We start from the raw sequence: 23,836 nt of genomic DNA on the forward strand, positions 1-23,836 counted from the left end.
TTTTGGTCCTTGCTCCTAATAGAAAGATTCCATGGTCTTTTCCTTCTTGCTTTGCTTCTTCTTCCTCATGATGATGACGCTTTGTATATTGTGGCCTCTGGTTCTTTCACCTAGAAGCTAGAGAACCTGGTGCTGAGCTGGCTGGTGTGAGAAAGCAAAGGGCAGGTGGTGTGTGTGTGTGTGTGTGTGTGTGTGTGTGTGTGTGTGTGTGTGTGTGTGTGTTTCCCTGGATTAGCCCTGGAGCTAGCTTTTGAAGTGTAGGGGAGGGGTGGTCTGGTCACAGGAGATTACCTCAACTAAGCTAGAGCAAAGACAAGCTCAGCGTTTGGTGATCCCCCTGAGGTAGCACCTGGGTCCTGGTACGAGGCTCCACACCCCTGGAGCTCCTCTCGGTGGTTCACTGAGGTGAGGCTGTCTGCGACAGTCTGGTCTGCCACAGTAAGAGGAATCCTGTTTAGCAATTTTCTGAGCCTCAGGTGTTTCGAGAGTGTTTGCCCCTTCTATTGATCCCACTGATTCAGGATTTTTCTGGGGAAATATTTTATGACTCTTTCAAGGTCAACAAGGGAAGGGGGAGAGAGCATTTACCGATCATTCTGCCATTTTGGCTCCCGGAAGTTCAAGTAGGTGATTTACAGATGTTTAATCTGCAGGCTGATAGTCTCAGGAGTGCCTGCTTGGGCTCAGTGGCTCTCACTTGCTTGGCTCTGCTGGTCTCCTACCCTGGGCTGCCAATCTACAGTTCTGCTGTGCTGCTGCTATCTCAGGCAGCCCTGGGGCTTTCCTGCTTGACCCTGCTGTGGTGGGGATGTGCTGTGCTGTGTGCTCCTCCACCTCCGTGGAACAGATCCTTCCCATTGACCTTCCAGTATGTCCTGGGCTGTAAATCTGCCACAATCTGTCTACTGTTGGATTGTGCACCTCCATAATTTGGTCAGATTCTCTTTTTAGAGGTACCTGAAGGGGTTTATCTAAGAACTTAGGTGAGTATTTGCTTTTACTCCACCATCTTGGTTCCACTCCCTTCTCTTTTTCTTTTTTTAAAAAAGAGGAATTGTTCATATTTTTCTCTACCTTCATGTAATGGGTTGTGTGCTCCTTCAGGAAAGAGACTGTCTGTATTTTTGTTCGTATTTATATTCCTAGCATTTAGCACAGTGCCTGACATGTAGGAAGTGCTCAAAATATCTTAGAATAGCTAATAATGTTGAACATTTATGCAAGGTTTAAATTTTTGTTAAATGTTTTACAAATATTATCTCACTCAATCCTCATAACAATCTTGTAAGGTAGTCATAATCATAATGCCCCTTTTACAGATAAGAAAACTGAGGCAGAGATAAGTTCAGTAACTTGCCTAGGGTCACACAACTAGTAGCTGTCTGAGGCCAGTTTTGAATTCATCTTTCTGATTCCATGTCCAGCACTCTCTCCACTGTGCCACTAATTTGCCAATATTGCTGAAAGAAGGCAAATATTCTGAAGACAGTAAAGTTCTACTTTGGGATCTAATTGTGTGAGAATTCTTTGTAGCTGAGTGTTTCATAGAAGTGTTTTGTCATGCAGTAGTAAATATAATACTTAATTCTCATAATGAAATCAAGTTTCATTCATAAAGAACTCAAGTGACAAATCCAAATAAAAAAGGAAGAATACAATACATTTCCTCAAGTATATGTATGTATGATGTACATTAGAACTGAGCAGGCAGTTAATTAATTTTCAAGTAAAACATGAAAATATGAATGTACATATTTACATGCACAGTATCTATCAATCTGTAAACACATCATTTATAGAATGAAGGGACAGGTACCAAGAGCTTGAGGAATTGTGAACAATTAAAATTGAAATATACCTTAAAGATAGAGGATAACTCGTAGTTGGGATGTGAATGAGATAGGATCTCACCCAATTTCAAATCTAATATTTTCCCAGGAAGATAGAGGCAAAATTGTGAACTATGCATAATAGAATTCAAAGATCAGTTAGTCCAACTCAATTTTAGAAAGGAATAAACTCAACCACAGTGTGCGAGAGTTTTTTCTGGTAGACTTGGAATTTCGTAATAATGCAAGAACTTATTAAAAAAAAAATCCCAATGGTGGATTTCTAAGGCAAAATGCCTTCCACACTCAGAGAAAGAAATATGGAAGTCATTTGCAGAATGGAGCAGATCATGTTTGTGTGTATGAGTGTTTTTGCGTATCATGTTTTGATTTGTTATATGATTTCTTCCATTCATTTTAGTTCGACTACATCACATGACTATAGTGAAAATGTACTCAATAGGAAAGTACATGCAGAACCTATACAGAATTGTATGTGGTCGTTGAGGGGGAGGGAAGTAGTGGGGGGTAGGTGTGGGGGGGATAAAATCTTAATTTTATGGCAGCGATTGTAAACCATTAAAAATAATTTTAAAAAAAAGAAAGGAATAAACTGAGGCGAGAGAAAATAAATTGCCTTATCTAAAGTCACACAGAAATTATCAAGTCTTGCTTCTTAATATTTCATTCTTTGAACATAGAAAGCTGAACCAGATGATATCTAAATCTGTAATCTATGGTTTTCTAAGAAAAACCTTAAGAAATTGGACCACAATGATACCAAAATTGATAAAATATGACCAACACTAGCAATAAGTTTTGAAAAATTCATTAAAGTATGATTGAAAGCTAAACATATAGTATTAGAAACTGGTTCCTTTGAAAAATATGAACAATTAGGGATCAAATCTGTTATTCATTTTGAATACAGGATAAAACATAGAAGTGATGAGCAAAGATTATTTAAAATACTACTCATTTGTCCTTGTGAATTTATTGTGCATGTGTATATAGATACATATATGAAAAGGGATTAGGGAATGAAACATTATAGATCTTTAGTGCATTCCTATTGCCATTCCCAGGGGACTATATGATTCAAGACTGGAGAGCTACACTATGATAACTTTAAAGAACTAAATTTTTTACCATCATTCAATTAAAGTTAGTACAATGACTGTGCATAAAACATACATGAAATAATTAGTGAAGATGGTTCTTAATTTAAAGGATGTTAAACAGCTTGTAGACATCTGGTAACAAGCTGAAATGGGTCATTCAAAATTTATCTAACTAAATTAAGAAGGAAAAAATGTTTCTCCTCCTGGGTCGGCATGTCACAAGATAACTAAACCGACTTAGTAGGCTTGCCTGGGAATCCTTAGCTGTCAGTGGTGAATATGCAAAGGGCCAGCAAATTAAATCAACCTGCCAAACTGTCAATTTCAAGCCTCATGACTGCATGAAAATAGCATCACTGGAAGAAATCAAGCATTGCCTTCTTTTGGGTTTCCTGGCACCTATTCAAATACTCATGCAGTTGTGGCTAATTTTGCATGCAAATTTCAGTCAATAAGCTCAGAACAAGACCTCCCAAGATATTTCAAAGGATCTGACAGTATTTTTTCTGAATACCAAATCGACAGTAGTTGAAATTCAATCTCCATTTGCTAGTGCTTTACATATGCACACTGTCCCCTCCAAAGAGCTAAGTTAATGAGAGCCGTACCTGCTTTCACTCACAACCTCCCAGTCGTCCTTACAGTTCTCAAACATATTGCTCATAACCTTGATGGACTGATTGAGAAAAGCCTGAGGATGTCCCGTGGTACCTTTTTTCTTGGCTGCTTTAAATTTAACCTTGGTGGTAGTTGTCTTACATTGTCTACATTGTTCAGTGCTCACCACCTCCAGACTGGGCTTGTTGGGTGTAGCTTTGTCCAGGTACAGCTGAACTGACCCCACTTGTAGCTGGGCTAGAGACTGTGCTGGAAGCTGCATTTGGGCTGGAAGCAGTTCTGATGGCTGGAGTAGAGACGGAGTTGGTAGCTGGATTGGAAGCTGTGCTTGCAATTGAGCTGAAAACTGAGTTGGTAGCTGAGCTGTTATCTGTGTTGGTAGCTGAGCTGGTATCTGTGTTGGTAGCTGAGCTGGTATCTGTGTTGGTAGTTGAGCTGGTATCTGTGTTGGTAGCTGAGCTGGTATCTGTGTTGGTAGTTGAGCTAGTATCTGTTTTGTTAGCTGAGCTGGTAGTTGTTCTGGCAGCTGAGTGGGTAGCTGAGTTGGGAGCTGTGTTGGTAGCTGTGCTACAGACTGTTTGGGTACCCATAGGAGTGCCTGAATTGGCTGTCCTGGTTGCACAGACTGCATTTCCCCCATATGCTGCACCTCTTGCATCTGCTGCATCTCTTGCATTTGTTGCATCCCCTGTATCTTCTGAATTCTCTGAACTTTCTGAATTTGATTTGGGCCCTCCATTTCTTGTACCTGCTTCCTCAGCTTTTCATTTTCTTTTCTCATTTCATTAATTTCCGCCACTTTTTCCTTCAGAGAATCAATTTCTGCAACTTGTTCCTTCAGGCACTTGAATTCCACTACTTGCATTCGCAGGGCCCTGACTTCTATCTCCAGCTCCCTGACCTTGAATTCAAGAATAGTTCTGTCTCTTTCCACATCTTCCTTCTCTTTTCGTAGATGGGTTAGCTCTTTTTCTTTTGCTTCTGTATCACCTTGCTGCTGTTCACAGGAAGATTTTATTTCATCATTTTCTTTAGTTAACTTTTTATTTTCTTCTTTCAGTTTCCTTGACTTTTTCTCAAAAGCTTTCAATCGTTTCTCTAAATCAATAATCTAAAACAAAAGTGCATGTTTTAATTTTTGTCCCTGTTAAATCCAGAATTGTGAAACCATTGTAACTTAAAATTATGTTTACTTTATGAAAATAAAGTTACCTTTACCACAAGGTCAAAATCAATCTGGAGTGTTTAATGAATTAATAATTATAAGGAAATGTAAATGAATACATTCTAACATTAAAAACTACTACATCTGTTGAGCAAAGAGTAAGTAAATAGTGAAAGAAGGTAATAATATTCTAGATAAAGGGAAACAACTCTAAGTTAATAGATACTGCTATACATACAATTCATTGTGAACAATATTTCCATAATGGAAAAATTATCTACACAAGCTAAATGATTTAAAAGCATAGATACAGATCACAAAAATAAAATAAAGTTTACATGAATTTGAACATTTAAGTCATGGGCTGCAAAGCTAACAAAAAGACTGCACTCAAAATTTAATCTTAAAAATCAAGATGATTTCAATGATGCTTATAATTTTCTAAAAGGTGCTCAAATATCTTCACTCCTTTCTAATACTGCAACATGTCCTGGCGTATTTTCTTTTTAAAACATTTTCTAACTCGGAAGACACATTTGGTCTGGTCTGACAAAGGATTGAGAACTGGAGAGGAACTTCAGAGACCATCAAATCCACCTCCTTCATTTTACAGAGGAGAAAATTGAAGCAAGAAGAATCAAAGTGACTTTCCCAAAATGACACAGCTAATACGCGTCTGAGGGTTTGAACCCAAGTTTTCCTGGCACAAAGTACAATGCCTCTCATTTAGCTTAGTTCAGATACTGTGGAATGCTACTTTTTGTCTGGAACTCGGAAAGTTTAGTCTAATAGCTAAAACACAGAGGATAAAGTTGAAGATTAATTAGGTAACAAAGGTTTCCTCCCCAAAGTCATCTGTCTAAATTGTTGGTATTGGTTGTCTAGAATATTTCAGTTTTGTCAGATAATTAAATCAACTCCTGATTGTCACAAGCTAGGTAAACTTTTATTTGAAGAAGCCAATGCAAATATTTTGTAATTAAAGGCAAATGATTTTGGATTCATCTTGCCATCACAGGTAAGAAAGGCTAAATGTATTTTGGTTCAATTTAGTGATGCTTTGCTTAGGTCTGGAGAGGTTGAACCTTTCACTTCTTAGCTTATCACAGGATATGAAATGAACATTTTTTTCATAGCTGAATATAATTTTTATCATTATTCTTATCAGTAGTAGATGATTAAGTGTAAATTAGAATAACAAAAGCTAGTTCAACATAATGTGAACTAATCTCTTCAAGACTAAATTTGTAATTTCACTGATATAAGAAACTCCCTCTATCAACTTAATACCTTCTCTTTACCTTTCAAACAGCTCCTTATATCACTAAGAGTTAAGTAACTTGATCAGGTTCACACAGCAAATATGGGTTTTCCTGGTTTAAGAGTCAGCTCTCTATTGACTATACCATGACTGCTTCCCTCCAAGAAAGTATAATGAATTTATCAAAGTATTTTTAGAGGATTCTACATATACTCAGATGCATTAAATCAAGTATTTTTAGAGGTCACTAAATTTACTTTTAGTACATATGTGCAAGAGAACAGGTGCAAAAAAATATAAATCTACTTCTAGAATTTCCATTATTAAATGCTTAAAAAAAAGACTGGTTTCTAATTTATTTTTAAAATACATGTCCCTAAAAAAATGGTCATTTACTAATAAGCTAAAATCAGAGAAATCAGTAATACTGGTAACAATAGTGATTCCAAAAAGTTACTAGATTTTCCAATTATATTAGTGATGAGAAATATTTCATAACTTCTAATAAGCAAATTTCCATAATATTACTCTTTTAGTTATCCCTTGCATTTATATTCAATTAATCATGTTGTATCCTTTGAAATGCTGACAGGAAGTTGGGAAGAAAGGCTACATGGTACAGAGAACAATCTTTCTCAAGTGTAGGTGTAGATCTGACCACGTTGTCCCTTCCCACCCTCCAATACACAGACACAGACACAGACAGAGACACAGACACACACAGACACACACACACACACACACACACACACACACACACACACACAGAACTCCTGTGCCTGCCTCTCCTCTATCTCCAAGATCAAATATAAAATAGCTTTTAAAGTCTTCTGCTAACTAGGTCTTCCCTATTTGACTGTCTTCTATATATTTTAGGACATAGTGACCCCAGCCTGTGTGTTATTCCTTATACATGATACTCCATCTTCTAACCTGGTGACATTTTCATGGCTGTTCCTATCCCTGGAATGCTCTCCCTCTGCACTTATGCCTTCTGGATTTCCTCAAGGGTCAGCTCAAATTCTACCTTCTCTAAGATTCTCCTCTTCAACTCCCCATTCAACCACTAACTTCCTTACTTCCAAGATTAACTCTCATTTACACTGTATTTAACATGCATGTATACAGTTATTTGAATGTCTGCCTCATTAGAATGGGGGATCCTTGAGGAAAGTGACGATTTTTAAAAAAATTTTCTTTGTATTCCCCAGTGGTTGACACAGTCCCTAGCACAGAGTATGTGCTTAACAAATGCTGGTGGAAAATGTTGATGATACAAGAGGCTTTGTCTTTAAGTCAGGAAAACCTAATAGATATGTGACACTGGGCAAGTCACTTTATTTCTCTGTGCCATACTTTCCTTATAGTGGACAATGTAAAAATTGGATTCTATGTATCTATGGTCGCTTGCATGACCAAATCTATGATCCTAATCTGATATTTACTAAGCATGAATCTGAGAAAGTCTAATTAAATTTAAAGATACAAAACAGGAGGCAGAATAGATACAGAGCTGATCTCAAAGTCAAGACTTGGGTTCAAATCCCACCCTTTTCACATATTCTCCACGTGACACTGGGCAAGATCCTTCCCTTCATCATACTGCAGAAAGCTGTTGAAGACAGGGATTCTTAACCTGAGGTCCAAAAATTTTATAAAAAAATATTCTGATAACTGTTTTTCAATATTTGATTTCTTTTGTAATAAACATTTTATTTTATGCATTTTAAAAAGTATTCTGAGAAAGCATCCATAGGTTTTCTCAGATTGACAAAGGGATCCATCACACAGAAAAGGTTAAAAACCCATGGTACAAGACAAGATGATAGCCTGCACAGATATTTTCTTACTGGGAATTAACAATTCCAAACTACAAAGCTAGTATTATTATTTTATTAAATTGAAATGATTTTTTAAAAAAATTTGCAAAGGACTTATTGACATTTTGCACACCAGTTAAAAGTCAAGGGTGGGTGCATTAAAATTTTAAAAATTTTTTTTTTATAAACCTTAAATAAGTTGACAATAATTTAAAGATAGACAAAACAACACAGAGATATAAAGTTAATAACTGTATTACTTTAACTTTCTTTTTAAAAAAACTGAGGGGGGAGGAGCCAAGATGGTGGAATAGAAAGATACACATATGCTAGCTCCTAACCCACAGCCCATAAAATACTTGTAAAGAAGAACTCCCAACAAATTCTGGAGGAGCAGAAGTCACAGAACAATGGAATGGAGGAGATTTCTGTTCCAGAGAGCCCTGAAAAACCGACACCAAAAGTCTGTCACGCACCTGACCCTGAGCAGAGCCCAGCCTTGCCTTGGCCGCGTGGCACCGAGAGAAGCAGATCCAAGCAGGCTTCAGGGACAGAATCTCCAGCAGCCGTGCAGGTCCCTCCACCCACAGGTGCCAAAGGTCAGTGAGAGGGTCTTTTCAGCTCACTGAGAGGGGAGCTGGGTGTCTCCATAACTCAAGCCCCCTTGGGAGGCAGCAGCGGAGGCAGCAGCAGACAAGGATTCCCAAAGAAGGCAGGAGCTCAGATCCATTGCTGAAAGTCTCTGAATAAAACCCCTGAGGGAAATGAGCCCAGTGTGGTGGCCCTGCCTCCGCCTGACCACCTGAACTTAATCTTACACTGAATAGCAACCCCACCCTGCTGAAGCCCTAAGGCTGGGAAGCAGCATTTGAATCTCAGACCCCAAGCCCTAGCTGGGAGGGACTGCAGGCCAGGTGGGTGTGGAGAGGAAACTAAGAAGTCAAGTAACTGGCTAGGAAAATGCCCAGAAAAGGGAAAAAAAATAAGACCAAAGAAGGTTACTTTCTTGGTGAACAGATATCTCCTCCCATCCTTTCTGATGAGGAAGAACAATGTTTACCATCAGGATAAGACATAAATGTCAAGGATTCAGTATCCCAAACATCCAAAATAAATATTCAATGGGCTCAAGCCATGGAAGAGCTCAAAAAGGATTTTGAAAATCAAGTTAGAGAGGTGGAGGAAAAACTGGGAAGAGACATTAGAGAGATGCAAGAAAAGCATGAAAAGCAGGTCAACACCTTGCTAAAGGAGACCCAAAAAAATGCTGAAGAAAATAACACCTTGAAAAATAGGCTAACTCAATTGGCAAAAGAGGTTCAAAAAACCAATGAGGAGAAGAATGCTTTCAAAAGCAGAATTAGCCAAATGGAAAAGGAGGTCCAAAAGCTCACTGAAGAAAGTAGTTCTTTCAAATTTAGAATGGTACAGATGGAGGCTAATGACTTTATGAGAAACCAAGAAATCACAAAACAAAACCAAAAGAATGAAAAAATGGAAGATAATGTGAAATATCTCATTGGAAAAACAACTGACCTGGAAAATAGATCCAGGAGAGACCATTTAAAAATTATGGGACTACCTGAAAGCCATGATCAACAAAAGAGCCTAGACATCATCTTTCATGAAATTATCAAGGAAAACTGCCCTGAGATTCTAGAACCAGTGGGCAAAATAAGTATTCAAGGAATATACCGATCACCACCTGAAAGAGATCTAAAAAGAGAAACTCCTAGGAACATTGTGGCCAAATTCCAGAGTTCCCTGGTCAAGGAGAAAATATTGCAAGCAGCTAGAAAGAAACAATTCAAGTACTGAGGAAATACAATCAGGATAACACAAGATCTAGCAGCTTCTACATTAAGGGATAGAAGGGCATGGAATAGGATATTCCAGAAGTCAAAGGAACTAGGACTGAAACCAAGAATCACCTACCCAGCAAAACTGAGTATAATACTTCAGGGGAAAAAATGGTCTTTGGATGAAATCAAGGACTTTCAAGAATTCTTGATGAAAAGACCAGAGCTGAAAAGAAAATTTGACTTTCAAACACAAGAATGAAGAGAAGCATGGAAAGGTAAACAGCAAAGAGAAGTCATAAGGGACTTACTAAAGTTGAACTGTTTACATCACTACATGGAAAGACAATATTTGTAACTCTTGAAATTTTTCAGTATCTGGGTAGTTGGTGTGGGATCACACACACACACACACACACACACACACACACACACAACACAGAGTGAATTGAATAGGATGGGATCATATCTTTAAAAAAATGAAATTAAGCAGTGAGAGAGAAATATATTGGGAGGAGAAAGGGAGAAATGGAATGGGGCAAATTATCTCCCATAAAAGAGGCAAGCAAAAGACTTTTTTTAGTGGAGGGAAAAAGAGAGGAGGTGAGAGAAAAACATGAAGTTTACTCTCATCATATTCGACTAAAGGAAGGAATAAAATGCACACTCATTTTGGTATGAAAACCTACCTTACGATACAGGAAAGTGGGGGAGAAGGGCATAAGCAGGGTGGGGGGCATGATGGGAGGAGGGAACAATTTGAAGTCAATACTCTTGGGGAGGGACAGGATCAAAAGAGAGAATAGAAACAATGGGGGGCAGGATAGGATGAAGGGAAATATAGTTAGTTAGTCTTATACAATACGACTATCATGGAAGTCATTTGCAAAACTACACAGATATGGCCTATATTGAATTGCTTGCCTTCCCAAAGGGAATGGTTGGGGAGGGAGGGATGAAGAGAAGTTGGAACTCAAAGTTTTAGGAACAACTGTAGAGTACAGTTCTTGCTACTAGGAAATAAGAAATACAGGTAATGGGGTATAGAAAGTTATCTGGCCCTACAGGACAAAAGAGAAGATGGGGACAAGGGAAGGGAGGGATGGTAGAGGAGAGGGCAGATTGGTGATAGGGGCAATCAGAATGCTCAGTGTTTTGGAGTGGGGGGAGGAGGGAGGGGACAAATGGGGAGAAAATTTGGAACCCAAAATTTTGTGAAAATGAATGTTAAAAGTTAAATAAATAAATTTTTAAAAAAACTGAGGATGGAAAAGAGAACAAAACTGAAACGGTATCCCTCAAGAATCTATATAGTGGTTTATACCCTTTGACCCAGCAACATCACTTCCATTTCATTAACTAATTCAAGATAAGCAAACACATATCCTATCAAATGTCTCAAACATGAATATAGATGTTATAATTATTAAAACATATAAGTTCATTTAAAAGTGTTATTAAAATCAAATTAGTATTGTCATTCTGTATTTCTTTATCAATGACTATTCATATTACATGTATTACCATGTAGGGATCTGAGAAATCCTTTGAGGTTATAAAGAGATCCTCGAACTTGAGAAGTTTGGGAACTACTTGTGAAGATAGCAAGGGACATTTCAAAGGTTCTAAATAACACTGTACATACTGAAGTTCCCAATATATGCTACCAACAGATTGGCTTCAAAATACAATGAAAAATAAAGGAGATAACATTTTTTTAGAAACAGAGGATGAGGGGGGAACTAAAGGAAAAATCACTTCATTTCTAGGCTAAAGCATCGGAATTATCAACGAGAAATTCCAAATGGATCGCTAACAAAATACGTGTTTTCTTTAAAGATTTCATGTTCAATTTTTCCTTCCTTAACTAAAAAGTTTTAAATAAATTGTTATCATGAAAAGATGTAGCAAATTTCATTTAAAATAATCACTTGATAATGCATAATTCAAAATGTTACTGTACTGATTAAAATACAATATGACATATTTCAGTTTTCTCAGACAAAAACTATACTCTAGTTTTGACCCATTCTACTCTTTTCTTTCTGAACCAGTCTGGATTTCTTCTATGAGGTATTAATGGCTATGTCAAAGTAGATGGTACTACTGTAAAATACGGAAAACTATCTAAAAGAAAGTTATGATCTTTCCATTAATCTCATTTATCACTATAGTAATGATAAATTAACAGGCTAATATGAAATATGACCAAACTAAAAAAAAATCTCATTAGTTATTTAGTAGTTAAAATTGATTTTTAAATTTCTAACACTGAAGGCATTTATTGTAAAATAAAAAATAAATTCGACTAAGATTTATACCCTAAGGCAGCAGTGTGGTACCATATATCCATAGAGACAAATATCATACTGAACCTGGCAAACAAAATTATGGTTTTTAAACATACATGATAAGCCAGTATAAATATGTGACATCCTAGATGTTAGTGCTGAAATGATTTCAGTTACACAGTCTACCTTAAGATAAATGAAAGTGAACATTTCTGTTCTCTGGGTTATTATTTTAACATGATGTTTGTCATTCAGTAATAATGTGATGACAACCTTCATTACCTAACCATATGGCAAGTCTTATAAGTATATGTGATCATATCTACCGTAAATTATTATAAGTTAGTCCAAAATATAAGAAAAAAGAGGTAACTATACTGATAGATTATATGTTGTTGTTTTATTATATGTTCTCCTGGTGCGAAAGATTTCTAAGAAGTAAAGTCAATGCAGTTCGGTCAAATGAAAATCCATTTGAAGAGTAAGTGTATTTAAAGGATGTATTTTTTTATATCAAACTAAAACATATGGCAAAATACAACTAAGCCCCTTTAAGTGAACATTGTAAACATACTTATGTATCAAAATATGAATTAAAACATAAATATGAATCATAATATTTACTTGTTAAATAAGGTTTATAACAATATCTGCCCATTAATGTCAGGCCTTCTACATAGTAGGGTGTTCACTACAATTTAAAAGTAAATGATGAACTTATAAGTAGGTTTTAACTATAAAATTCAAAGAATGAAGCAATTTACTCTATGTGAATATTTTATATTTTAAAATTAAAAGCATATTATGAAATTATAATATAAAATCTAAAATACCTACGTAACTTTTCTTTGTCTTAGAAGTTAGATGTTTTTACATTTAATATTGTATAACACAAACTAAGTTATACCTGAGGCAACATGTTACAGTGGATCAAGTATTAGCTTAAATGTTGGGAAGACCTGAGGTTCAAACCCTTTCTCAGACACATATAAGCAGTGGGAACCTGGACCAATTACTTGACCTCTTGGTGCTTTGGATAACTCTCTGAGACTTTTAAGTTGCAGGGAAAGTGCTGGCCTATGTTGGCACAGGGAATTTCAGTTCCTTATTCCAGTGAAGTTTCAGGTTCAGTCCCTATCCTTGTTCCTAAATTATAAATAGTAAGAAAATGCTACATTTTAACTTTTATTATCTATTGTTTTCATTTCCTTCATTCTAAAATATTTTAATTTATCCATACATAAGCACAAATATCTCAATATTTATTCCATATTCATCGGAATCACTGATCCTGTTCTGACAAGCGACCCCAGTGAACTGAAGTTAAATATTCACCAAAAGGTTTAAATTAATGAGCTCTGATTTAAAATAACAATCCTTTATGTTAAAATTTAAATTTCACTTGCTTAGCTCTACAGTAAAGATCAATATACCTTCTGCAATGTCTCATCTGACTTTTGTTTCAGCTTCTTCTCTGAAGCGTCATCCTTGACGTCTTGATCTTCACAAAGTTTGTAGAGCAGTTCTGGCAGAGAATAAATAACATGTGATGCCACCTCATACATCACTACAACATCACTGTTAATTTCAGGATATAAGTTCTATAGTTTTTCAATTATGAATAATGTGTCTATTTTCTTGTTAAGTCTTTGGCCGGTAGTTGCACAGTGACCTCTTCCACAGCTTTGGGTCACATAATTATGGATCTTTGCAGTATCACAGTGTAGTTTTTTCCTGCAGTACCAGCTTTTCAAAGGTACAATAGATCTGCAGGTTCAAGATACTATACTTTTATTCTCACTTTCATTCTTTTGTAGACTATTCCCCTTTTGCTTTAAAAGCAGAATTCATTTCTATTTTATCTATACAGTCACTACTAGTTTTGTTCTTTGGGTCTTATTCCCTGCCAGGAGGATGAAAGTGATTGTTCAACAAAGCAAACAGAGAATTAGGATGGACTGAAACTTTAAATCATTTTTGTTAAGTGAAAGATCATGTACTCTACAGGAGAAATCACAGAAGTCATTTTCCTATAAAACTGTGAATTCATGACAATTAGAAACTCAAATGGCAGAGTGAACTTATGTCTACAAAACATGACAAAAAGCAGCTAAACTTCCTGACAAATACAAAATTTGCTATTAACAAAATAATTTGCAAAGTTAAAAAATCCCTAAAACTTTTGCTATGAGTACTAAAATTAAAGGGGACCAAAACTGATGAAGATGTTATATTTGCATGTGAGGTAAAACACTGTTATCAAAAAAAAAATTCATATTCAATAATATTAGGGAATATTAAATCTCTCTAAAATAAAGGGAAAAGATGAGACTGAATTAGGCTACAGAATAGGTATTAATGTTTCCTTGAGAATATTTCTTTAAAGATATAATTTTAAAACATATTTGGATATTTTAGGTCAAAGAAAATTCTGCCTTATCAACAAAGGGGAATGAGAAAATAATTTTATTCACCATAGAATAACAATCATCTTGGTTTAAACAGAGATTAATAAGTTTGTTAGAATGAATTAGGAGTTTCTTTTGTCTTTGGAACATGTCACAGTCAATTAAAATTTCTTTGTTGGTGAAATAAATGGAACACTATTCTACAAATAACAAAAGCTAAAAAAGGTAGAACTTTTCATCTAGGGAATATGTACCTTTACCTTGATAGTAATCTCTTAGCTCCCATGTTTTTGTTTTTGTTTTGTTTTTAATTATAGTCCCCTAACACAGTGGTACTGAATACATTTACAATATTTTTAAAACAATACACAAATATGATATGCAAATAATATTCATCTTTTATGCATACTTAGCTATTTGGATGCTTACTGTATTTCTGAGTACAATATTTACCACTTACTTGTCTTAAAAACCAAGATGTTTCTGGATTCAAAGTGAATAAGCCAGAGAACAAATCAATAGTTAAATATATTAAAGTAGCGGAACCACTTACAAATAAAACCACTGAAACTACATATTAAAAAATCAATTAAATTAAAGTTTGTTAAAATAAACTGTCTATAAAAGTAAATAAATTAAATAAATGCTACAGCACAATTATTTAGAGTGAAATCCATGAACCAAAATCAGTCCTCTTTCTTAAGTTCCACAAACCAAATCAACAAATATCTATTTGTTGCTACATTCCTGTATTTAAGACACTGCACTAGGTTCTGCTAGTTGGTTGAGTGTTGTCCTTTGGGCCCAAAGAGAACCAAAATGACATCCCTATGTCAGGGTCAAGGTACACTATGTATGATTATGGTCAATCAGACTAACATGAGTTTAGAAAGCTCTATAATAGATTAGGCACAAATGGTCCATACGAACATCTGGAGTAGAGGTATCTCTAAATTTTGCACAGCTCCCATTTCATTTGAGCTACTACAATTCTGCTTTGCTCATTGAGTACAGCACCTTCTTTGTTGTGGGCACACAATGCTGGGCAGTCCTATATCAGTGTCTCTCATGTCTCCCAGTCAATTCCAAAGTTATTCAGAGAGACCTTAAGAGTCTTCAGTAATGTTTGTTGTCAGATGCCTTTGATGAGATGAGAGTGGCATCAAGTTCAGCTGCTATACTGATGATAAATTATTTAACTTGAAAAGGCTACAAGCCAAGACTAAAGGAGAGGGAGAGTTGATACACTGCTCTTTATTCACAGATGACTTGTGCACTCAATGCAACCTCTGGGGCTGAAATGCAACAGAATATGAATCAATTCTCTGCTTGTGAAATTTTGGCCTGAAAATTAACACCTAGAAAATAGAGGTCCTCCACCAGCCAGCACCACACTATCCATATGTGGAACCATGAGTCACAGCAAATGGAGAAATTCTGAATGCTGTGGATTAAATTCATTTGGCAGTATACTTTCCATGGATGTACACACAGATTATGAGGCTGATGCACCCATTACGAGAGCTAGCACAGCGTTTGGGAGGCTCTAAAAGTGAGAGAAAAGAAATATTACGGTACCTAGTAAATTGAAGGTCTACAGAGCGTTTGTGCTGACCTCATTCTTGTATGCCTGTGCAACCTGGATAGTATACCAGGGCCATGCCAGGAAACTGAATCGCTTCCATTTGAATTGTCTGGGAGGATAATGTACTGGAAACTGAGGTCCTTTCTGAAGCTGAACCGCAAAGTATTCAAACTCTATTGAAAAGAGTGCAACTCCAATATGCTGACCAAATTGTTCAAATGTCAAACATATGTTTGCCTAAAAGATTATTTTATGAAGAACTCACACAAGACAAGTATTCACACAGGGGTCAGAAGAAGTAATGAAAGGCTAGTTCAGTCAGGATTGATTGCAAGGAATTTATGGGAATTATCATAATTCCACAATGACTTCTGGAATAAAAAATGAAGTAACAATGAAATTTTTACATTAAAATGTAGTATTTCAGGGCAGAGCCAAGATGGCAGAGTAGAAAGATACACATACGCAGGGTCTCCCCACACAGCCCATAAAATACATGTAGAGAGGAACTCTCAACAAATTTTGGAGCAGCAGAAGTGGAGAAAAAAAGAGTGGAGGAGATTTCCAATCTAGGGTGACCTGAAAGGCCCACAGGAAACATCTGTTGCACTGGACACAGAGCGGAGCACAGAGCCCAGCCCAGCCTTGGTGGTGAGGTTTGCGAACAGCCCTTGGGGGCGGAATCTCCAGTCATGGAATTCTCAGTTCCAGCAGCAGCAGGTTTGCAGATAGATCTCTCAACCCACAGACGCCAAAGGTCAGTGACGGGGGTTTTTCAGCTGGCCAGGATGGGAGAAGGGCCTTCCATAGCTCTGGCCTTAGGCAGTCGCTGCAGAGGCCACATAGGCAGGCGGCCACATCTGCAGGCACAGCAGCCAGACCATTATTAGAGCTTAAAAACCCCTGGGGGCATTGAAGAGATGAGTCTTGCCTCAGCCCTGTGTGGAGGCCCTAGGGGAGTTGGTATTTGTCTCACACTGAATGGTGGCCCTGACCATCCAGCTTATCTGAAAATCAGCCCCCAGTGCTGACTTGGCAAAACCAGGGCCAGGTGGCTATGGAGAGGTAACTGCTAAGATTCTGGGCACAAAAATCCCTCTCTGCATCCAGATCATTACACACTTGAGTGAGCCACCTTGGAGGAACTGAGATATTACAGATTCCCAGAGTATACCCTACTCTTGACAAAGGACCCAAAAGTCAAGTAAGTGGTTGGGAAAAATGCCAAAAAAAAGGGGAAAAAAGTGAGACCATAGAAGGTTACTTTCTTGGTGAACAGATATCTTCTCCCATCCTTTCAGATGAGGAAGAACAATGTTTACCATCAGGATAAGACATAAAAGTCAAGGCTTCCATATCCCAAACATCCAAAATAAATATTCAATGGGCTCAAGCCATGGAAGAGCTCAAAAAGGATTTTGAAAATCAAGTAAGAGAGGTGGAGGAAAAACTGGGAAGAGAAATGAGAGAGATGCAAGAAAGCATGAAAAGCAGGTCAACACCTTGCTAACGGAGACCCAAAAAATGCTGAAGAAAATAACACCTTGAAAAATAGGCTAACTCAATTGACAAAAGAGGTTCAAAAAGCCAATGAGGAAAAGAATGCTTTCAAAAGCAGAATTAGCCAAATGGAAAAGGAGCTTCAAAAGCTCACTGAAGAAAGTAGTTCTTTCAAAATTAGAATGGAACAGATGGAGGCTAATGACTTTATGAGAAACCAAGAAATCACAAAACAAAACCAAAAGAATGAAAAAATGGAAGATAATGTGAAATATCTCATTGGAAAAACAACTGACCTGGAAAACAGATCCAGGAGAGACAATTTAAAAATTATGGGACTACCTGAAAGCCTAGATCAAATAAAGAGCCTAGACATCATCTTTCATGAAATTATCAAGGAAAACTGCCCTGAGATTCTAGAACCAGGGAGCAAAATAAATATTGAAAGAATCCACTGATCACCTACTGAAAGAGATCCAAAAAAAGAAACTCCTAGGAACATTGTGGCCAAATTCCAGAGTTCCCAGGTCGAGGAGAAAATATTGCAAGAAGCTAGAAAAAAACAATTCAAGTATTATGGAAATACAATCAAGATAACTCAAGATTGAGCAGCTTCTACATTAAGGGATAGAAGGGCATGGAATATGATATTCCAGAAGTCAAAGGAACTAGGACTAAAACCAAGAATCACCTACCCAGCAAAACTGAGTATAATACTTCAGGAGAAAAAAATGGTCTTTGAATGAAATCGAGGACTGTCAAGCATTCTTGATGAAAAGACCAGAGCTGAAAAGAAAATTTGACTTTCAAACACAAGAATGAAGAGAAGCATGAAAAGGTAAACAGCAAAGAGAAGTCATAAGGGACTTACTAAAGTTGAACTGTTTACATTCCTACAGGGAAAAACAATATTTGTAACTCTTAAAACTTTTTCAGTAACTGGGTAGTTTGTGGGATTACACACACACACACACACACATACACACACAGCACAGGGTGAATTGAATAAGATGGGATCATATCTTAAAATAATGAAATTAAGCAGTGAGAGAGAAATATATTGGGAGAAGAAAGGGAGAAATGGAATGGGGCAAATTATCTCTCATAAAAGAGGCAAGCAAGAGACTTTTCAGTGGAGGGAGAAAGTGGGGAGGTGAGAGAAAAAACATGAGGCTTACTCTCATCACATTCGACTAAAGGAAGGAATAAAATGCACACTCATTTTGGTATGAAAACCTATCTTCCAATACAGGAAAGTGGGGGAGAATGGGAAAAGCAGGGTGGGGGGCATAATAGAAGGGAGGGCAGTAGGAGGAGGGAGCATTCTTGGGGAGGGATAGGATCAAAAGAGAGAACAGAAGAAATGGGGGGCAGGATAGAATGGAGGGAAATATAGTTAGTCTTACACAACACGACTATTATGGAAGTCATTTGCAAAACTACACAGATATGGCCTATATTGAATTGCTTGCCTTCCCAAAGGGAATGAGTGGGGAGGGAGGGATGAAGAGAAGCCAGAACTCAAAGTTTTAGGAACAACTGTTGAGTATTGTTCTTGCAACTAGGAAATAAGAAATACAGGTAATGGGGTACAGAAATTTATCTTGGCCTTGAGGACAAAAAAGAAGATGGGGATAAGAGAAGGAAGAGACGTGAGAAGGGAGGACAGATTAGTGATAGGAGTAATTAGAATGCTCAGCGTTGTGGGGTTGGGGGAAGGGAGAAATGGGGAGAAAATTTGAAACCCAAGATTCTATGGAAATGAATGTTGAAAACAAATAAATAAATTTAAATACAAAAATAAATAAATAAATGAATGAATGAATGGAATGTGGTATTTCTAGTTTGGGGTAGCAAAACTGTAAACCCCAAACTGGAACATTCTTCTGTGGTTAACAACAAACTAAAGGAAATCAAAGAAATAAAGTGCTACTGAACAAAGTAATTGCTTCACCTTTGCCAATACAGAGGATGATGTAAGAGAATGAATGAAATCAAATGGACATTTCTCTGGGGTCCTTCACTCCTGTTTTTAAGACAACTTAATTTATTCTATATTATTTATCTTTATCTTTATTATATTTATATTATATTTAACTTATATTTAATTATTAAAGATTTTATTTTCTCCCAGTTACATGTAAAGACACTTTTTAACATTTGTTTTTAAAACTTGGAGTTCTAAATTCTCTTTTTCCTCCCTCCCCATCCCAGCCTCATTGAGAAGGCAAGCAATGTGATTTAAGTTAAACATGTATAGTCATGCAAAACATTTCCATAACATCATGATTTGAAAGAAAACTCAAACAAAAAAAACCTGTCCAGATAAATAAAGTAAAAACTGCATGCTTCAATTTGTATTCAGACACCGTCAGTTCTTTCTCTGGGAATGGATAGCATTTTTCATCAAAAGTCCTTCAGAGTTGTCTTGGATCATTGTATTGCTGAGAATACCTAAGTCATTCACAGCTCATCATCTTACAATATTGCTGTTACTGTGTACACAGTACATTTCACTTTGAATCAGCTCGTGTAAGTCTTTCCAGATTTTTCTGAGAGCATGTCACATCTAATTCTTAAAGTCTTGATCCACATTATGCTGAATCTAAAGGATTGTAGAGCTCATTACTTACTGATTCCTGATTTAAGAGTTATTCAATGGGGAGCCAAGACAGAGGAGTAGAAAGACAGACCTGTAGAAGCTCCCCCACAAAGCCCATAAAATATGTGTAAAAAATGACTCTAAACAAATTCTAGAGTAGCAGAAGCCACAAAATGACAGAGTGAAAGAGATTTTCAGCCCAAGGCAGCCTGGAAGGCCAACAGGAAAGGTCTATACCACAGGCATGGAGCGGAACACAGCCCAGCATAGACAGGACCTGGAACAGGCTTCAGGGAGCTACCAGCAGCATTAGGTCCCAGATTGCTCCACCCACAAACGCCAAAGACAGCTTCAAGGGTCAGTAAGAAAGTTCCTTCACCGAGGAGAAGGGAACACAGTCTGGATCACTGGCAGCAGCTGCTGCGGCAGCAGCGTCCATTTTTGGAACCCTCAGCCTAAAGTCCCTGGGGGAACTGAGCATCTGATCTGAATCTCAGCACAGAGCTCAGCCCTGCAGTGAGGAGAAGCACTGATGTGGTGGAGCTGGAGGTGGTTGTGGAGAGGGAATTCTACTCATGGATTCTGGTCAGTAAGTTTTTGGTTGCTCCCAGACCAGTGTGCAGGCCAGGAGAAGAGTAAACTCCTCTCCCTTGATTGTTTCATCTTGGAGGAACTGAGGTTCTCAGGTCCCCAGAGTATACCCTCCTCTTGACAAAGAACTCAAAAGTCAAGTAATTGGCTGGGAAAATGCCCAAAAAAGGGTAAAAAATAAGACTATAGAATATTACTTTCTTGGTGAACAGGTATTCTCTCCCATCCTTTCATATGAGGAAAAACAATTTTACCCTCAGGGGAAGACATAAAAGTCAAGGCTTCTGCATCCAAAACCTCCAAAATAAATATGCAATGGTCCCAGGCCATGGAAGAGTTCAAAAAGGATTTTGAAAATCAAGTTAGAGAGGTGGAGGAAAAATTGGGAAAAGAAATGAGAGCAATGCAAGAAAATCAGGAAAAGTGAGTCAACAGCTTGCTCAAGGAGACCCCAAAAAATGCTGAAGAAAATAACACCTTTAAAAATAGGCTAACTCAATTGACAAAAGAGGTCCAAAAAGTCAATGAGAAGAATACTTTAAAAAGCAGAATTAACCAAATGAAAAAGGAGGTTCAAAAGCTTACAGAAGAAAACAGTTCTTTAAAAATTAGAATGGAACAGATGGAAGCTAATTACTTTATGAGAAAACAAGAAATGACAAAGCAAAACCAAAAGAATGAAAAGATAGATGATAATGTGAAATATCTCAATGGAAAAACAAATGACCTGGAAAATAGATCAAGGAGAGACAATTTAAAAATTATGGGACTACTTGAAAGTCATGATCAAAAAGGGATCCTAGACATTGTCTTTCATGAAATTATCAAGAAAAAGTGCCCTGATATTCTAGAACCAGAGGGCAAAATAAATATTGAAAGAATCCACCAATCACCTCCTGAAAGAGATCCAAAAAGAGAAACTCCTAGGAATACTGTAGCCAAATTCCAGAGTTCCCAGGTAAAGGAGAAAATATTGCAAGCAGATAGAAAGAAACAATTTAAGTATTATGGAAATACGATCAGGATAACACAAGCTCTAGCAGCTTCTACATTAAGGGATTCCAGAAGTCGAAGGAACTAGGATTAAAATCAAGAATCACCTACCCAGCAAAACTGAGTATAATACTTCAGGGGGAAAATAGCTATTCAGTGAAATGAGGACTTTCAAACATTCTTGATGAAAAGACCAGAACTGAATAGAAAATTTGACTTTCAAACATAAGAATCAAGAGAAACATGAAAAGGTAAACAGGAAAGAGAAATTATAACAGATTTTCTAAAGTTGAACTGTTTACAATACTACATGAAAAGATAATATTTGTAACCCTTGAGACTTTTCTCAGTATTTGGGCAGTTGGAGGGATTAAATACACACACACACACACACACACACACACAGACATACAGACACACACACACACACATAGAGAGAGAGCATAGGGTGAGATGAGATAAGATGATATCTAAAAAAACAAAATTAAAGGGTGACAGAGGAATATATTGGGAGGAGAAAAGGAGGAATGGGGAATGGGGCAAATTATCTTTCATAGAAGAGGCAAGAAAAAGCTTTTTCAATCGAGGAGAAAAGGGAGAAGGTGAGAGGGGAAAAGTGAAGCTTACTCTCATCACATTTGGCTTAAGGAAGGTATAACATGATCACTCAATTTCAAACGAAAATCTATCTTACACTACAGGTGTAAGATAGGAAAACAGGGGAGAGGGGGACAAGTGGGGTGGGAGGATAATGGAAGGGAGGGCAAATGAGAGGAGGGAGCAATTAGAAGTAAACATTTTGGGGAGGGATAAGGTCAAAAGAGAGAACAGAATAAATGTTGGACAGGATATGATGGAGGGAAATATAGTTAGTCTTAAGCAACATGACTATTATGGAAGTCTTTTGTTATTCAATGGAAGACTCAGGGTAACCTAGGATCAAACCAGCACCAGAATTATCAATTTGCCCTAAGGAAAATTGTGATACGTATATCTCAGCTTTCATGGTTTTTGTTTTCTTCAGTACAGAAGCAATAATTTTCACTTTATGGATTATTATCCTATTTCTCCTTTCTTTCAGACCAAAAAGAGTTTAAATGCTAAGTTCTCAATAATAAGTCTCTACACCCTTACTACTACTCATCTCATTTTCTTTCTTCCCAATGCAACTTCTTCTCCACAACCAGGCTTCTTTATCTTATCACCTTAATGAAATTGCTCTACTACCACCAAAGCTGTCCTTATAATCAGAAGAAGTAATTTTTATCTTTCCAATCTTACTTCACTTCCTCTGTTGCACAACACCACTGATCTTCAGACTTCCTCTTAATATGGTTTTCATGACACTTTCCTCTCCTGAATTTCCTTCCCCTTTTCTAAAGCTGACTTTCTCTTCCTCATGCCCTAACTGGAGAAAGGCTAACACCATGTAAGTAAAGTTTGTATCATGCGGCTCTAAGTTTATTACCTATCCCTCACTTACAGCAATATTTTTCTTTCTTCTCCGACTTACAGACAGGTTCACAAAATCTTCCTGCACTTCACTATCCATAAATATCTAATATCATTTTTAGACCTGGATATGGCATTGTGAACTCCTTTTTCAGATAAATCATATAAAAATTAACATATACATTCCAGAAGCAATCCTTGGCTGAATTCCATGCAAAGACATATTGGTAGTATCTATTTATCACTATTTCTTTTTTATTTATCTCTGGGTCAAGTCTCAGTATTAAAAAATGACCATGAACCTACGGTGATTCAATTTTTAAAAACTTTTTTGTTGTGGAATCTTGCCATGAGAATTTGTAAGGCTAAATTATTACATTCTTTGACTTTTCTTCATCTCCATTTTTGTCTATCTCTTCAAAGGTCTCTGGTAGATTAGACAAATATGTGTCAATTTAATTAAATGACTATCCATCAGCTACATTTTATTCAAGAAAATTACTGGCAATATGGAGCAAAAAAAAAAAGAGTACAAGATATAGTTCTCACCCACAAAGAATTTATAATCTATGGGCAGATGTAAACAATTTAAACAGGAATTGGCAGATGTGATAATATACAATGATATTTAGCAAAAACAAAAAGTGCAATAAGAATTACAGAAAAAAATTGATTTGGACTATGATCATCAAGAAAGAATTCAAGCAAATGGTGGACCTTCAGAAAGGCCTTGTAGGAAAAACAGAATATGGATGAATAAAAAATGAACTGCAGAAGTGAGAGACATAGCACATGCAAAGG

At 36.9% G+C, this 23,836-nt stretch overlaps 1 protein-coding gene across 1 annotated transcript in view; it reads right to left on the bottom strand.

The window, feature by feature from the left end:
• The window catches only part of CNTLN (centlein), a 438,525-nt gene that overhangs the window by 151,802 nt on the left and 262,887 nt on the right, over nucleotides 1-23,836 (bottom strand). The window contains exons 14-15 of the mRNA XM_072600808.1: nucleotides 13,338-13,429; nucleotides 3,559-4,679 (exon numbers count right to left, since the gene is read on the bottom strand). Coding sequence (XP_072456909.1) covers nucleotides 3,559-4,679; nucleotides 13,338-13,429 — 1,213 coding nt within the window. The remainder of the gene's footprint in view (nucleotides 1-3,558; nucleotides 4,680-13,337; nucleotides 13,430-23,836) is intronic.

Source organism: Notamacropus eugenii, chromosome 1 (genome assembly GCF_028372415.1).
Source record: "Notamacropus eugenii isolate mMacEug1 chromosome 1, mMacEug1.pri_v2, whole genome shotgun sequence".
NCBI lineage: Eukaryota > Metazoa > Chordata > Mammalia > Diprotodontia > Macropodidae > Notamacropus > Notamacropus eugenii.